Genomic DNA, 16,042 nt, shown 5'->3' with positions numbered 1-16,042 from the left:
ATACATCAGAGATTATTATAAATGTAAAAAACAAACAAACAACAACTTGCATGTTCGACTTCCCCTGTGGCCCAGAGGTTAAGAGTCCCACTCACAATGCAGTGGACTCAGGTTCGATCTCTGGTCTGGGAAGATTCCAGATGCTTCAAGCCAACTAAACCCGTGAGCCACAACTGTGCTCTAGTGCCTGCCAGCCACAACTACCGAGCCCACATCCTCCAACTACTGAAGGGCAAGCACCCTAGAGCCCATGCTGTGCAACAAGAGAAGCCACCACAATGAGAAGCCTGAGCCCCCGTAACTCGATAGCAGCCCCCACTCACTGCTGGAGAAAGCCAGAGGAACAGCAACAAAGACACAATGCCGCCAAAAATAAATGAATTTTTAAAACTTTCATGATAATATTCTTAGACTATATTAAAAAAAAACAAGCTTCATGATATTCACAAAGATGTTCATTGAAACACTATTTGTGACTGTGAAAAATTGGAAAAATTACAACAGTCGATAAAGGAATTAAATTACAGTACATTCTATGACAGAATACTAAAAAGCAGATAAAAAGAATGAACTAGATGAGTTTATACGGTGCAGCAATCTCACAAGTAGCTGTATCACAGAACACATATATAACGTGATAACATTCCTGTACAATATACTACTAGGTGGTGTTTACGGATATATACATGTAGTAACAAGGATTAAAACATATATGATGGCTCTACATAATAATGAAATATTACTCAGTCTTAAAAATAAGAAGGAAACCTTGCCATCTGTGACAACAACAGATGAACCTTGAAGGCATTATGCTAAATGAACCAAGGCAGACAGAGAAAAACAAATACTATATGGTTGGACTTAAATATGGAATCCAAAAAAACAAACTCAGAACAGACTGGTATCTGCCGGAGGCAGTGAGTGATGGTTGGGGGAAATGGGTGAAGGTGGTCAAAAGGCACAGACTTCCAGGTGTAAGTAAGTTCTGGGGATATAGTGGTGACTGTAGTTAACGATTCTGTATTGTGTACTTGAAAGCTAAGAGTTTATCTTAAAAGTTCTCATCAAAAAAAAAATTACAACTATGTGAGGGGATGGATGTTTACTTTAGTAATCATTTTGCAACATATACATATATTAAATCATTATGTTGTATACCATTAACATTCCAATGTTACATATAAGTATAGCTAAATAAAACTGGCAAGAGAAATAGAGACTGACCCCACAGACACTAAAAGGGCAATGGCTGACTCAGACTGCGGAGGATTCAAAAAGTATTTCAACTCAATTTTTTAATTTATTGTTCTTTTTAAGCAGAAGGGAAGATCTGAAGCATATATGAAGAATGGACATTTGTTCATTCTGGGTAGCAAACACACAGATAAGCATTTTATGTTCTCCTTTGCTCAGAACTATTTATGACAAATGCATATTAACATAATTTGTAGAATTCAACATAAATATATAATTAGTGTGGTTAAGTATGTTTCACATGCTTTTACAGATTTATAGTGATTTATGTGCATTACATATATTCAGTAAGAAAAAAACTTAAAACTGAAAGTATAATCCTAGATCAATTCCTAAAACCCTATTCATATCCCATCCACCAGTTCCTCCCTAACAATGTAAAAAAGCTAGGAGGAACTGCAATAAAGAGAACAACAAGAGAAAGTTACAACTCAGTTCCTGGAGGAAAGGAATCATCTTTTCATTTACAGCCAGAAGAGCAAGACCTAAATAATTCAAATCCTTAATGGGCTTTTGGCCATTTTATTTTTCTGTACAATTCACTTTCAACGTTTCTTCCAAGCAGAATATTTAAAAATCTAAAATATCCTCTCTCTGTATCTTATTAACACTGTACAAGTAGGTAAAATTTCTAATAAATCTCTTCAGCCTGTGATACTTAAGAACACATACACATTAAATATAAAAACAATCAATGAGTGTTTTAACCTCTAAGCACTATGATTGCAGTTCAAGGAAATCCAATCAAAGTATTTATTCACTTGAGGTGAAATAAGCAATTCAAGTGTGTTTTTTCGGAACAATGACTGCCTATCTAACAAAGAGCTTCCCTTAAAAACCAACCAAACTTTTCCTCAATCACCATCTATTTTTATTTTCCTCTTTCTTTACTTTTTGAACATTTATTCTAACCCTGCAATCCCTACTATTTTCGATGCCCTGTAACAACGGTTCTGCCCAAAGCAGGGAACTACAATTGCTGTCTCAAGAACTTGTCTTGGGACTTCAGCATCCCTGGCAGCAATGCACACTATCAACTACTCTTTAAAAAACAACTGCTTATGTTGCTACTGGAACCTACAGTTCCTCCTTTCCTGACAGTTCATCAGTCATCCTTGGTAACTTGTTCTTACTCTCCCAAATGTGAATATTCACCACAGTTCTGCCTTCACTCTTCTTTACTAGAGTAAATATTGTCACTTGGTTCCCAATCTTCCTGCTACGCAGCTCCAACCCTAACTTTTCTTCATTACTTTAACCCTAAAATTCCAATGAAACATCCTAGCATCATCAATACCAACATACCTCAAACGGAACTTTCCTTACTCTTCAAGTTTCCTCTCCATCCTCTATTACTATTAACAGTATCACTTTCCCAGAGTGTTCAACCATGACATCTCAGAATCATCTCTGATTATTCCCGTTCCTTCACACCACTTCCATTTCTGTCATTTCCTCTTCCAAAATGCTCTCTCCCTTCCTTTCTACTCCCTTTCTACTCTCAAATTTTTATATAACAGCAATCTCAGTCTTTCAGTTTCTAACCTCCCTTTCAAAACCATTCTATATACAACCAAGCTATTTGAGTAAAAATACCGCTTTATGGTTCTGGCTTTTCACTCCTCAGTATCTATGAGCTTGTAATTTCCCCTTCTCTGAAAAGCAAGCTATCCCAAATCCAGAGACTTCCTTGCATCTGACCAACTCACCTCTACTCTCCGCTGCTAAGTCGCTTCAGTCGTGTCCAACTCTGTCCGACCCCATAGATGGCAGCCCACCAGGCTCCCTGATCCCTGGGATTCTCCAGCAAGAACACTGGAGTGGGTTGCCATTTCCTTCTCCAATGCATGAAAGTGAAAAGTGAAAGTGAAAAGTGAAAGTGAAGTCACTCAGTCGTGTCCAACTCCTGGCAACCCCATGGACTGCAGCCTACCAGGCTCCTCCATCCTTGGGATTTTCCAGGCAAGAGTGCTGGAGTGGGATGCCATTGCCTTCTCCACCTCTACTCTCTAGCTATGGCTAACTAACTCATCCAGAACTAGAAAAGCCAAGACAGTTTTTTTCCCCATCAAAGGAACATGAGATTCAGACTGAAATTCAGTCTCTTGAGACAGGACTGAAGTATGGCCATCATTCACCACAGGAGGCAACAATACAACATACTGTGGTTGAGAGTTTAATCACAGCCCAGACTCCAAGTAGGTATGTATTTCTCTCAAAACTACTAGGTCTTTATCTGTGAATGAGAATAACAAAAGGGTATCTACCTCATATATTTGACAGGATAATTAAAGAAGATAATTGATATAAAACATTCAGCACAGTATCTGACAGTAAACAATTTAAAAAAAGTTAGTTATTGACAGAGTAACTAGCAGAGAAAATCTGTAGAAAGGAAAAGAACTAAGCAGATACACAGAGAAAACCAAAAATAACATTAAGACTAATTCAATTCCCATTCTAACTCATAGATTTATTTTCAGGCTAAGTTTCTTGGCTACTATATCCTTTTAACAAGAGGATGCATGTAAGTATGTATATGAGTATATGTTTAACTACATACATATATAAAACTATGGCCTTACAACCCTACCTTTTATAACTGTACACTATAGGAATTCAGAAAAGACTGTGCCTATTCTTTAATTAATGAGCCCCACATCGTGCCAAATAAAGCTTAAATAAAACAAGTCTTCCAATGTACCTTTTAAGATATACCTTATTCACCTGGATATCCTGACCATGACCTTAGAGAGGAAAAAGGCATAGAAACAGGCAAGAAATGATATTTGAGGCAAATAATTTTGGCATTTCACCCCTTTATCCTCCCTCTCTTGATACCCACTTTCCTATTTTCTCATCTTTCTCTGGCCATGAAACTACTATGTTATGCTGTGGAAGAGCCTTACCTTACTGTCATGTTTACTAACAAAGTAAAGCATAACTTCCTTTGGATGGTGACCCATCAACCCCATAAAATGTTACAAAGGGTGGGGGTGGGGGGGTAAATCTATACATAAATTAAGTCCTGAAATTTTTATAATTAACGTCATCCTCCACTTGCTAATTTCCATTTCTGTAATGTTAGAATAACTATAACTCTGCTACAGTGCATTCTCATACACAAACACCACATATCGAAACAGACTAGTGCTCTGATTTCACAATCCTATATAGGCTACTCAGCCATTATTTCTGCGGATCGAAAATTGCCCAGGCAAAATTTAAAACCTCCATTCTTGCTCTCCATGTAGGTAGAGAGGTTGAAATATTTGTTTTCTAACTTCTGTCAAATTCTCTAGTCAATACCAAGAGGAAGAAACACCACACTGCAAATGGTAATACTTTCATATGATTAATGAAGATAAAATCTATTCTTCCCTCATATTTCTAGAAGTTCAACTGGAAAAATGCTTTGGGCCACAAAGAATAAACATTTCTCTCTCATTCTTACAGAAGGTTTACGGAAGTGTTTAGAAAGAAGGTTAACCAGCCAAGTTAAAAAAAAGGAAGATTTTTATGCTGCTTTGCCAAAGGGCCTGAATACCTGAAAATACTGAGCAAAGTTAAACTATACATGTACAGATATAATAAAAAGAAATATGAACCACTAAATACTAATGGGTTTTTTTTACTCCTTAAACAGAACCTAGCAGAATTTTCTCAGTATAACTTATGTATGTCCTATTGCCATTATGTTCCAACCATGGTTAGCCAATTAAACCAGTAGGCAGGGCCAATAAAGCCAAAATACAACTTTATATTTTATCCTTTCTAAGTATCCATCAATATGCAGTTCAATTTGTTTTTCAGATCTTATAAAACCAGTTTAAAACTGCAAGTCAATATTTGGCCCAAATTCAATATTTGAACAAGACTGAAAACCCTTCAAACTGAAATCTGAGTATGTAGCGTCCTAAGCTACTCACTGAAGTATTTTAAAGTTTTTGATAAACAGTCCTTACCACTCTGGCCGCTCTCTCCTGAGATTCACATTTCCTGCAAAACCATGGTCCTGTGGGTACTTGAACAATGCCATAGCAAGCTGTTGGAAAACAGAATGTTTGAAAATAAGTTAAAGGTTGAATAACTATGGAAAATCAAATATTGTATCAAAGCCCTATTAAATACCTCTGAAACTATTCAGGTAAACCAACTGCTTTGTAAAAAACTAAAACATGTTATATTTATGTTTATCATTTATCACCAAGTTACAATTATGACATTTTAAATATTAGAAAGGTAATCTTTTGCTATTTCATTTCAAAAGAATAAACATCACAAATCTTATTCTTTTACAATAAAAATATCAGATAAAATTTAACACATTTTTACATAAACAACTTATTATTTATTCCTATAGTGATATATGAATATTCACTAATTCATTAATTCATTTCTATATCCTAAAGTTTAAATACTAAGCATTTTGAATACATGAAAATAAAAACTATTTTCAAATCACTTTTCAAAATAAACAAGCTATTGCAGGAAATGAAATGAAATGTAATGTTAAAAGTGAAATGCTTCTATTTAAATAAAATGTCCAGAATAGACATTTGCCTGTCTATACAGAAGGTAGATTAGTGGTTGTCTAGAACTGGGGGAGTTGGAGAGAAATGAGGAGTAACTGTTAATGGCTCCAAGGTTTCTTATTAGGGTGATGAAAATATTCTATAAAACTGCAGTAACAAATCCAAAACTGTAACTATACTGAACACCATTGAATTGTACATTCTAAGTGGGTTAACGGCATGGTATGTGAATTATATCTCAATAAAATCATAAAAAAACAAACCCTGCAGGTTTTTTTTATAATGTATAATGTCAATGTTTCAACAAGTGATGTGAATGCATATCACATATCTAAATCACAGTCTAGTTACTTTAAAAATTGTTTCCATATTAACATTTACTTAACTCAAAGTTTAAAACTTGCCAAAAACCTAAAGACATTAATAATCCAATTGACATTTTCTCAAATGAACCTGCTCAGAGGAAACATGGAAATACATCAAATATTGGAAGGCATTTAAAGAATATAAAATCAACACAGATTTCTAAAACTCCAAAAGCTAAACTTTGAACCCCTATTAAAAGTGGTAGTTATTCATTTGTGTCCAACTCTTTGTGATCACATGGAATTGTAGCCGGCCATGCTCCTCTGTCCACAGAATTCTCCAGGCAAGAATACTGGAGTGGGCGCCTTTCCCTTCTCCAGGGGCTCTTCCCCACTCAGGGATCAAACCTAGATTATTCTGCATTGCAGGCAGATTCTTTACTGTCAGAGTACCAGGGAAGTCCCAACCCCTTTTAAAAGGTATGAGTAAAAATATTCTATCAACCAAGTAACTGGCGGTCCAGTAGTTAAAACTGTGCCTTTTAATGGAGGGGATGGGAGTTCGATCCCTGATCAGAGAGCTAAGATCCTACTTGCTTTCTAGCCAAAAAATCAGATCATAAAATAGAAGCAGTATTGTAACAAATACAATAAAGACGTTAAAAATGGTCCACATCAAAAAAAATCTTATTAAAAAAAAATACAACGTAAGTGCCCCAAAAACTTCTATTTTAATTCAGAGTAAATTTTCAGTCATAAACAAACATTTTCTAAATTGGGAGATGAGACTAGTTAGCATCATTTATCACCCAAATTCATAAGAAACACCTCCACAAGTAGCAATGAACACTACAATAGAATATACCAGGTTCTCAGACCTTCAAATCAGTAGTTTCAATTCACAGTTTTCACTCCTTAGAAAAGTGAGGTGTGCAACTGCACACCTTTCTTCCTTGAAAGAACTGGGAATAAGTGCATCCTCAGATTAGGTTACTCACTACCTCCTAAATCTCCATTCTAATTCTGAGATCCCATTCTATGAAGACTGCAGTTTAGTCCCTTAAGCTCAGGCTTTCTCTCGTTGACTAGCGTCCAATACACTACTAAACAACATCTGCATCACTCAATGCCAGAGTCAAAAACGGCAAGAGGCGCAGGCTAGTGCCTAACAAGAGTACAAAAACCACCAAAAAATTACCTAGGTTTTTTCCAACCTCAATTCCTTACCACCTGAAATGGAAAAAAAACAAACTTCCATGGCCAGAAAGCTACCTTACTAGTGTCCTTGATCTTTATCTACATTCCAAAACTCACCGAATAGTCACACCCCAAAATAATACTAAGATGCTCCCCAAGTTCCTGGCGGCACCGCCACCTCTTCTGTCCGGTCACTTAAGCTGCGGAAGCGGCCCGAGGCAGCCATCCCGACAAGCCTCAGGCTCCACCCGGGCGCAGCCGCTCCGGGGGGCGGCACGACTGCGGCGGCCGCCTTCCACCTCTTCTCTGCGGGAAGCGCCAGTCCGCAGGGGCGACGGCAGGGTCTGGGCCAGAAACCTTGGGGTGCGCGGCAGCCGGCGTCCTCCCCTCTGCCCCAATCTAGGGCCGCAGGGCAGCCCCCGAGGCCCCCGACCCGCCCCAGCGCCGCGCGCCCGAGCCCGACTCCATGGCACAGGAAGTCTCCAGACACTGCGGCAGACTGAGCGGCGGGAGGGGGAGGGGGCTCCACGCTTTCCAGCCCGCACCCACGGCCGCGGGGCGCGCGCCCGGCCCCCCCGCACCCCTTGGCCGCCGACCCCCGCCTCCCGGAGTCCGCAGAACCGCGGCTCCCGGCGCAGGCGGCGGCCGAGTGACACTTGAGAGAATGAGCGCTGGATCACATGACAGTGCAGGCCACACGCACTTTCTCCCACATGCACAGCCCACACCCCCTCCGCCCCGCCGCGGACCCTCAAGAGTCAACCCTCTGCCGCGGAACGGGGCGGGGCGGGGGGAGGGGCGGGAGGAGAACTGGCAGTTGCTGCCAAGGTGGGGGAAGCGGTGACGGTTGGGAGAGGCCGGGTTCAGCCCGGCGGGCGGTTGGGTGTTTACCTTGATGCACCGCGACGCTGCAGCCGTGCCCGTCGCAATAAACCAGCGGGTTCTCGGCCCAGCCTCTCTCGTCTGAGCAAACGCAACAGCCTCCAATCATCTCCTTCATACTATGGGAGACCTCGTCCTCCAGTGACACGGGCCGGTCGCTAGAGACCATCTAAGAGGGAGTTGGGGGGGACCATTAAAAAACACATGCAAGCCAGTGAGTTGCTTCCCACCGCCCCGTACAGCCCACCGCGCCCCAGCTTCCTTCCCCGCGCCCCGGCCCCCCGCCCGCCGCTCGGCCGCTCGCTCACTCGGGCTTTGCCGCTCAGTCACTCACGTTCCGCACAGGAGTCAGGAGCCATGTCCTTGCTGACTCCCCCCACCTCCCCTCCACCGCCTCCTCCGCCTCCTCCTCCTCGTCGTCTTCCCTCCCCACCTCCACCCGGCCGCTAACGCTGGCGCCCGGAGAGGGCACACATAATCAAGCAGGCCTCCGCACAGGCGCACTGGGGGGGGCTCCCGCTGGGCCAGGGGCAGCGAGGGAGGGGAAGGGGGTTGCGCTTCCTCCTCCGAGCGTCACTCAGCGTGCGCGCCCGCCCGACGGCCGGCGTGAGAGAGCAGGCCCGGGAGAGGCGAGGCCTGCGTGCGCGCCGCCGCGTCCGACCGGCAGCCCAGGCCGGCCTCCCGGCTCTTCCCCTCTCCCGCGCCTCTCGCATCCGCCGAGGTGTGCGGCGGAGGGGCGGGGTCTAGCGGAGCCGAGCGGAGCCGGCGGCGCGCCGAGGCCGGAACAAGCCAACTGGAGGGCGCGGGGGCGCGCACGCGGGGGCGGGGACGTTGGGGGCGGCCTTCTGCAGCGCTGGCCGCGCGGGTTGCGTGTGCACGTCACGAAGAGGCCTCTTTGGGAGGGAGGGTAAAAAGGGAAGATGCAGAGAGACGAGAGGGAGGGCGGGTTTTGTCAGAGTAGCTGGAAGGGACTCCCCGGAGGCATCTGAAGACCAACCTGCCAGCCTTTGCCTCAAAAACTGGCCCGAGAGTAACAAGGGTTGGGCAAGTCGGTCGCCTTTCCAGAAGGGCGCAGTGAAGCATGGCTTCCTGCAGTTGGCCGCACGAACTTCACTGTATTGCCGCAGCCTGTCCACCCATTAAATTCACATCCTGGCTCTACCCAAAGTTCACCCAGTGAAAGTGCCACCAAGTCTGCCGCCCATTTACACACCACACTGGCCCCAGTGACAACTGAAAATGCATCGCAGACAAGATCAAAAGCCTGAGTTGGGGTTGTACCCGATGAGGAAACTACACCTGTAGTACCTACCCTCAGCTTGCAGTGTAAGAGTACAAATGGTTGTTAATCTCCTCAGCTTGCAGTGTAAGAGTACAAATGGTTGTTAATCTAACAGTAACAATATAATGTGAAGATATGGAAAATGCAGTTTGAAGGAACCCAAGTTCTAGTCAGTCACCAAATAATAGCTAACACCACAGGGCAGTGGAGTTCTTTCGACTGAGAATTTCTCTGATCTGGCTCTGTACTTCAAATTTACTCTTGCAAATTTGTCACTTTTATTAAGGTCACTTAAGTGGCAGAAAGATGGGAGCTTACTGCTCACAAACAAATAGAAAATGGATCAGGCCTATCTGAACAGATTAATTAGCTGGATATTGCGCAGTTTTGAGCTGTGAGATCTCCCACTGTTGCTCTACCCGCTATGTATCCTGTTAGCCCAATATTGATTTTAGGCAGCAACAAAAAAAGTGTCTAATTATAAGTTTAGCATGAAATAGGAATATAGATTGTTTAAATGACAAGCATAGTTAGAAGGCAAATTCATGACTTTGATGAATACCTTGCAGGTAACAAAATAACTTTATCAAGGGTTGGCAGTATCATGTGAGGACCTAGAAAATGCAGTTTCATAAATGCTAAAAAATGAAGGAACCCAAATTCTCCTAGTCAGCAAAAGATAATGGTTTAAGCTCTAAAAGCATTCCAAGTGTTCTCTTGGAGAAAAGAAAAATGGTGGCATGGCTGCTATTTCCATTTGAAATTAATTGCTAAAAATCTATTTAAGAATTATAATAGCTGTAATACAGTGCAGGCATATATTAGCAAATATATTCAAACACCCTCAAAGCTAAGTGAGATAGCTACAGTAATGCAAAACTTTAAAAATAGACACTGAAAAAACAAAAAATGAGAATTCAGTTAGTTACATTAGTGCATTTTTAAAAGGTGATTACAAGATTATATAATAAAATATATCTTTTGGAGCTTATGGTAGTAATAGATTTCTGACCATATAAGAATGATATTCTTAAAATGCCATTGATATTTTTAAAACTAAAATCACCTTCAAACCAATCTATACTGTTTCGTATATCTCTACCATATATCTTATTTTTACCCCTTTTTAAAGGAAACCAGTCCAACATCCAATTCCTGCTCAGGTTCAGACTCCTAATGAAGAGTAATTTTTAGTTAAAATCAATTTGAAACTTCCCTTTTTGAAGACTGCAGTCAAATCTTAATGCAATAAATTATTTAAAAATACATTCATGTTATTTTGAATGCATTGGAGCTCAGTTCTTGTGATAGGATTAATGTATATATAAAGAATGATAGGTATTTTATTCTATAACACTTAATCAAAGAAATGCAGGTAAACACTTGTCATTTTCAAAACAAAATTTAAAAAAAATCATTTGTAACATTTTTGAAATTTAGACAAATAGAGAAAATATACTATTTCTTAAGAACAGGACTTTATATAAATAGTAGCATCTAAAGCAGAAATTTTACTAAAGATGTACATATAAATGTTCACAAAATGTAAATCAAATTATTTAAAACTGATATTTAACATTAAATGTTGGGTTATGGAAATTGTGAGAAAAAACATAGAGTATAAATATTCTAATTTTAACTCATGTACTAGATATAGAATTTTTATGTTATACATCAGAAGTGTAATATTTAATATACTTCTATAAAGTATTAGGTGACAAGGAAGAATAACAGACATTACAAAGTAGTTCAGAGATACAGTTAATTATTAATTCAGCAAGTATTTATTGAACATTTACTGTGAGCCAGGGAACATTTACTAGATACAGGAAATATAGCAGTGAGCAAGTTATATTTGTCCTTTGTGTGAGATACTTTGGTTGAATATGCTAGTTCTCATACCTCAGAATGGATAAAACTTATAGTTTAATTGCCAGAATTGCTAAAGTTCAAGTAAGTTTCTGGAAAAACATAGTAATTGTAAAAATATAAATAAGTTCTCAAGATTTATAAAATAACTTCAAAGAAAACTACAATTTCAATCTTAGAATAGTTATCCTTTAAATCTGATTTCATGTTCTCAAAATATCCTTTGAAAACATCTATCCAGTACCTGTAGAATAAAACAAAAGCCTGTGGTCCCAGTACACTTCTTCACATAACAGCAACAAACTCAGTATTGGCTAATCTATTTCTCTGAACTAATCATCTGAGGCAAACCACAAAAAACTCAAGTAAAGTATTTTATGATGTAACCTCTAACCCTTCTATAATGGGAAACTACATTTTCTTCCTGTATGGGTAATATATCTTCTTTTAATTTTCTTTATTCCTCAACCTAGTCACCAAATTTTTGGATTTGCTTTTCCATAATCATTTATATTAGATATTTATGAACGAAATAATTAAAACCAAATTTGGTTCCTAGATTAGTACTGCTTATATGTATCTCCTTTTTAAAGTTTTATTTGCCTTCTGTTATTTTCCTCATGTTATGTTTAGTCTATTATATCTATTGTTGAAGCATATTTCTTTAATGAGATATAGAAATTGAAATATATTTCTATAATATTAGGACTAAATGCACTTCTCTTAACTCGGATTCTTAACTTCCATAAAGTGTTTAAAATTCAGTATTGACTCTGATACTAAGGTTTTTAAACGAAAAGCAATTATAAGAACTCATTCATCTACTAAACCTCATCAGAAACTGTAATTTTCTTTCTAGATAAACTTGTTGGAAAAAGCAATAAGGCAATTTCTTATGATTCGCACAAACTTTAAAATATACCCTCTTTTAAAAGAATCAATGAATAAAATTTTGTTTTGCTCATTGGTACCCCAAATTTAATACTTTACATGAAAAGTTTATGAGTCAAATATTTATGCAAGTATGATTAAAATGTTGAGGTATTTCTGATACTAGTTTTGTTATTTATCTCACAATAAGTGAGCACTTTATCTATATAGATACAAACGCACACATGGCACCTGTATCATGGACTACTATCAGAAATTTCATTAAAAGATATTCATTCCAATTATGTTTTAAATTGATAGTCCATTAATGGCTTTTGGAAAATTTCACTTAATGAAGCATATTAATTAATCTTACTAGGTGATTTTTTTTTTAACTCAGCATACCACCCTATCGAGGAGTGTCCTGTACGCACATAGTAGGCCTACAATAAGTATTTATTTAATGCACAATATTGGTGTTTATAAGCCAATTGTAGTCTGAGCTTTATTCTTCAGAGCAAAGCAAGGCTTTGTTTTCTATGTGCAACTGAACTAAAACTTCTAAGTAATGAGAAATGATTAAGAAATTTTCAGATAAGTTGGTTTATTTAAAGGTTTTCAATAGTTGAAATTCATACAGGTGAAGCGTTTTTATTTACCTGGTAATTTAGAATTGTCTGTATTTAAACAGTCCTCAAATATTAGCCACCTCTCCATGTAAAAGTCATCATTCTCTTACAAAACAGATCCTAACTTAGAATCAGTCATAATTAATATTATTGTTAGATATACTTAATTATTGAAAAGTTTAGTTAGGTAATTCTGAAATTTAAATTGCATGTAATCTAAATTTTAAAATCTTTCTAAGAATCAAGGCCTAATATTTACTTTACAGGGTTTAGTGTGGTTAATCTTGTGTTTGGCCTCAGAGCTACTCCTTTGCTGTAAAACTGATATCCATTGGCTGTATTTACATTTTTGGGTAAAACACCGTGTAATTACCCACAGAAAAATATATCTAAAGGATGCCTGTAGATCTGCTAGGCATTACATAAACCTCAATAACATTTTTAGAATCGCACTATTTTTTTCCATGATGCAATAATACTTAAAGGTGTTACACTTTTGACTTTTCAGAGTATCATCAATATAACCTAAGGGCAGGAGTGTGAGGTCCATGTTCCCATTTTTTAACTGACACTGAAGATTTGCATTTCTGTTATAATTATAGTGTGATTAAAGTGACATATTTAAGTGTCTGTTTATAGGATACAATAAGGTTATCTGAGTGAAAAGATTCTGGACATCGAAAAGAGGAAAATCAGTTTCTGAAATGGAATAGAACCTTGCAAGAAATGAAACATATCTGGGACTTAAAAAAAAGAAAAGGAGAATCAGAAATTAAACTGAATTTCTAAATACTCTTTGGACCAAAGATTACTTTTTAAGATTTAAATGTTTTCCTCTCTGAAAGGGGCCACTGCTTACCAAATCCAGAAACAAGCCCAAGAATATGTTAATTAACTGCATTGTGTCCCAGAAAGAAAGAGGTTGACAAATTCATTTTTTTATTCCTTCAATCAAGAAAATGTTTGCCTAGTACATCTTAGATTTTTTTAATCTATAATGTGTATATTTACCTCTTGAAATTGTACAGTAACAGTGCCAAAGACCACCATGGCCCCATAGGGTGACTCTTATGAAGCTTAACATTCCTGGCGAATTAAACACACAAGACTCCCGATCACTTTTTGTCAGTCTTTACTGTGGCACGTAAGAGCCAAAATGTAGGTAATTTTTATATGGTGGCAATTTATCCTAATTAAAAAAGCAATGATCTTGGATGCAAGCACAAGTGAAAAATATGACAGAAAACTAAAGAAAGGTATTACAAAGACTGACCTGCAATGCTACTTGTCCCTCTCCATCCCCACCCCCATTCATGCCCCTTTTTCCACCCATTTGTTGTTTTTCTCACAAGTATATCATGACTTGTAACATTTTTTTAATTTAAATAACCCCCCAAATGCCTAAAGCACTAAAAGATGTAAAAAGATTCATCATCTACAATCAACTATGTAGCAGATAAACTTATAAAGCTATTCTAAATATTCAGATTTATAAATAAAAAATGTGAATTGAATCCAAGTAGCTGGGGAGGGGGACCATGGGAGGATGAGTGTGGAGGGACTGAACAGATTGAGGATATCTAATTTCAACACCGATTTTTTTTTCTGTTCAAATCTTTCTATAGTTACACTTCCAATGATTTCTTATATAAGAATTTCTCCCCATATTCGAAAGAATTGAATGATTTCCTTGAGGAAATGCAAGTTTAGGAAGAAGAGTCACATAATGAAACTGTTAAAATGCAAACCACTTCTATAGCATTTCAAATGCAAAATCACAACCACTACTACCTTTAACTGACTCTTAAGGGTTCTTTTCAAACAGATGCTATTTATGAACATTATCTGTTAACTTCTTTCTTGTAATTCAAAACTCTTATCAAATGATGTTTTCCTGATGATGTGTAAATATAATATTCCATTAGAGATCAACTCTAATTGGTTTTTAAAAATCCACCTTGGGAAACCAATGCTGTATAATACACAGACTAGTAATGGGCATTTTACAAGGAATTTCCGCAAAGTCTATTATAAATCTAAGTCGAAATTACTCTCTGGCCCTAGTCAGGTTTGAGCAAAAGAATTGAAATTATTTCTTCATGAGTTTTCAAGCACGATGACTTTACTCTTGTCTTCAAGACTTGCGATCACTTGTTGGAAATCTTCATTTTTTAAAACTGAGACGCTTGCCAGAAATATTTTTTCCACATGCCTCACAAAGGAAAACAGGCAGAGTTTCGTAGGTGTCTTTCAGTTCTTTCTAAAACGGTGTTATAAAAGCAAATGACACGTTTTTCCTTTATGAATTTCAGTGTTATTTTGAAAATGCACTTCACGTTAAGAATCCAAGCCTGTTTTTGTTAGGGGTAGCTCAACCCAGCCTTTTAAAACTAAACTCCTTATATACAACAAAGAACTGAATAGTAACAGCGAAACGTGCTTTTCCGAACTCCTTTGAACCCCGACATTCATTTTTGAATCCATACATTTAAAGAGATTTAAAATAGGATATCATAGGCTCTAACTCTCTGGATCCAGAAAAAAAAATTTTTTTGCCCACATTTGTCTCTATCTAGCCATCACTTTACAAATATATCTATGCTGCTTTCCCTCTTTTCGTGTGGAGTCTCAGGCTTGCCCAGCTTCCTCCAATTTAGCGGCACGTTGTAAAGCCTCCTTCCTACGCGGTCTGGAGTTGGGAACCCCTCGCCAGGCCGACACTGATCATAAAACTTGCCGACCCGACCCGGCCCGAGCCTTTTGCAGTTCGGGGAGCTGGGGGTGGGGGCAGAGTCCGATCTCGGGACCCCTCCCCCGGGAAGGACGCGCTTGGCGAACTGCTGCGATGCGGCCGAACAATGGGGGCGGCCGGGCGACCGGAGCCCGACTCCAGCTTCATCGGCGGCGCCGGTCGCGCGCCCGGCCCCCGCCCACCTCGGCCCTCCCCGCCCGCGGTTTCGCGCTCGCACTGCCGGCGCAGCCTTCCTCCCAAGCGCCGCGGCCCGGCCCGGCTCGCCGCTCTCCCCGCCGCCGCCGCGCGCCTGCTTCCCGGCCCTGGGCTGGCCCTCCTTCTTCCGACTGCGACACCGAGGCGCTGCCTTCGGCGACTCGTTTTCGCTGCGGCCGCCTTCCCGCTATTTCCTGGATATATTTTCTCAATTTCGCCTTTATTTTCAGAAGTGGTTGAGATGTCTCACTTCCACCTTAATTTTAATTTGC

At 39.4% G+C, this 16,042-nt stretch overlaps 1 protein-coding gene across 1 annotated transcript in view; it reads right to left on the bottom strand.

Moving 5' to 3' along the window:
* MLLT10 (MLLT10 histone lysine methyltransferase DOT1L cofactor) overlaps positions 1 to 8,533 on the bottom strand; it is a 213,962-nt gene extending 205,429 nt beyond the window's left edge. The window contains exons 1-3 of the mRNA XM_068986710.1: positions 8,482 to 8,533; positions 8,183 to 8,342; positions 5,220 to 5,299 (exon numbers count right to left, since the gene is read on the bottom strand). Coding sequence (XP_068842811.1) covers positions 5,220 to 5,299; positions 8,183 to 8,342 — 240 coding nt within the window. The 5' untranslated portion in view covers positions 8,482 to 8,533. The remainder of the gene's footprint in view (positions 1 to 5,219; positions 5,300 to 8,182; positions 8,343 to 8,481) is intronic.
* Positions 8,534 to 16,042: the final 7,509 nt, after the last annotated feature.

Source organism: Capricornis sumatraensis, chromosome 15 (genome assembly GCF_032405125.1).
Source record: "Capricornis sumatraensis isolate serow.1 chromosome 15, serow.2, whole genome shotgun sequence".
NCBI classification, from domain to species: Eukaryota; Metazoa; Chordata; class Mammalia; order Artiodactyla; family Bovidae; genus Capricornis; species Capricornis sumatraensis.
The sequence above is the reverse complement of the archived record's forward strand: the minus strand, read 5'-3'. Positions and strand labels throughout refer to the sequence as shown.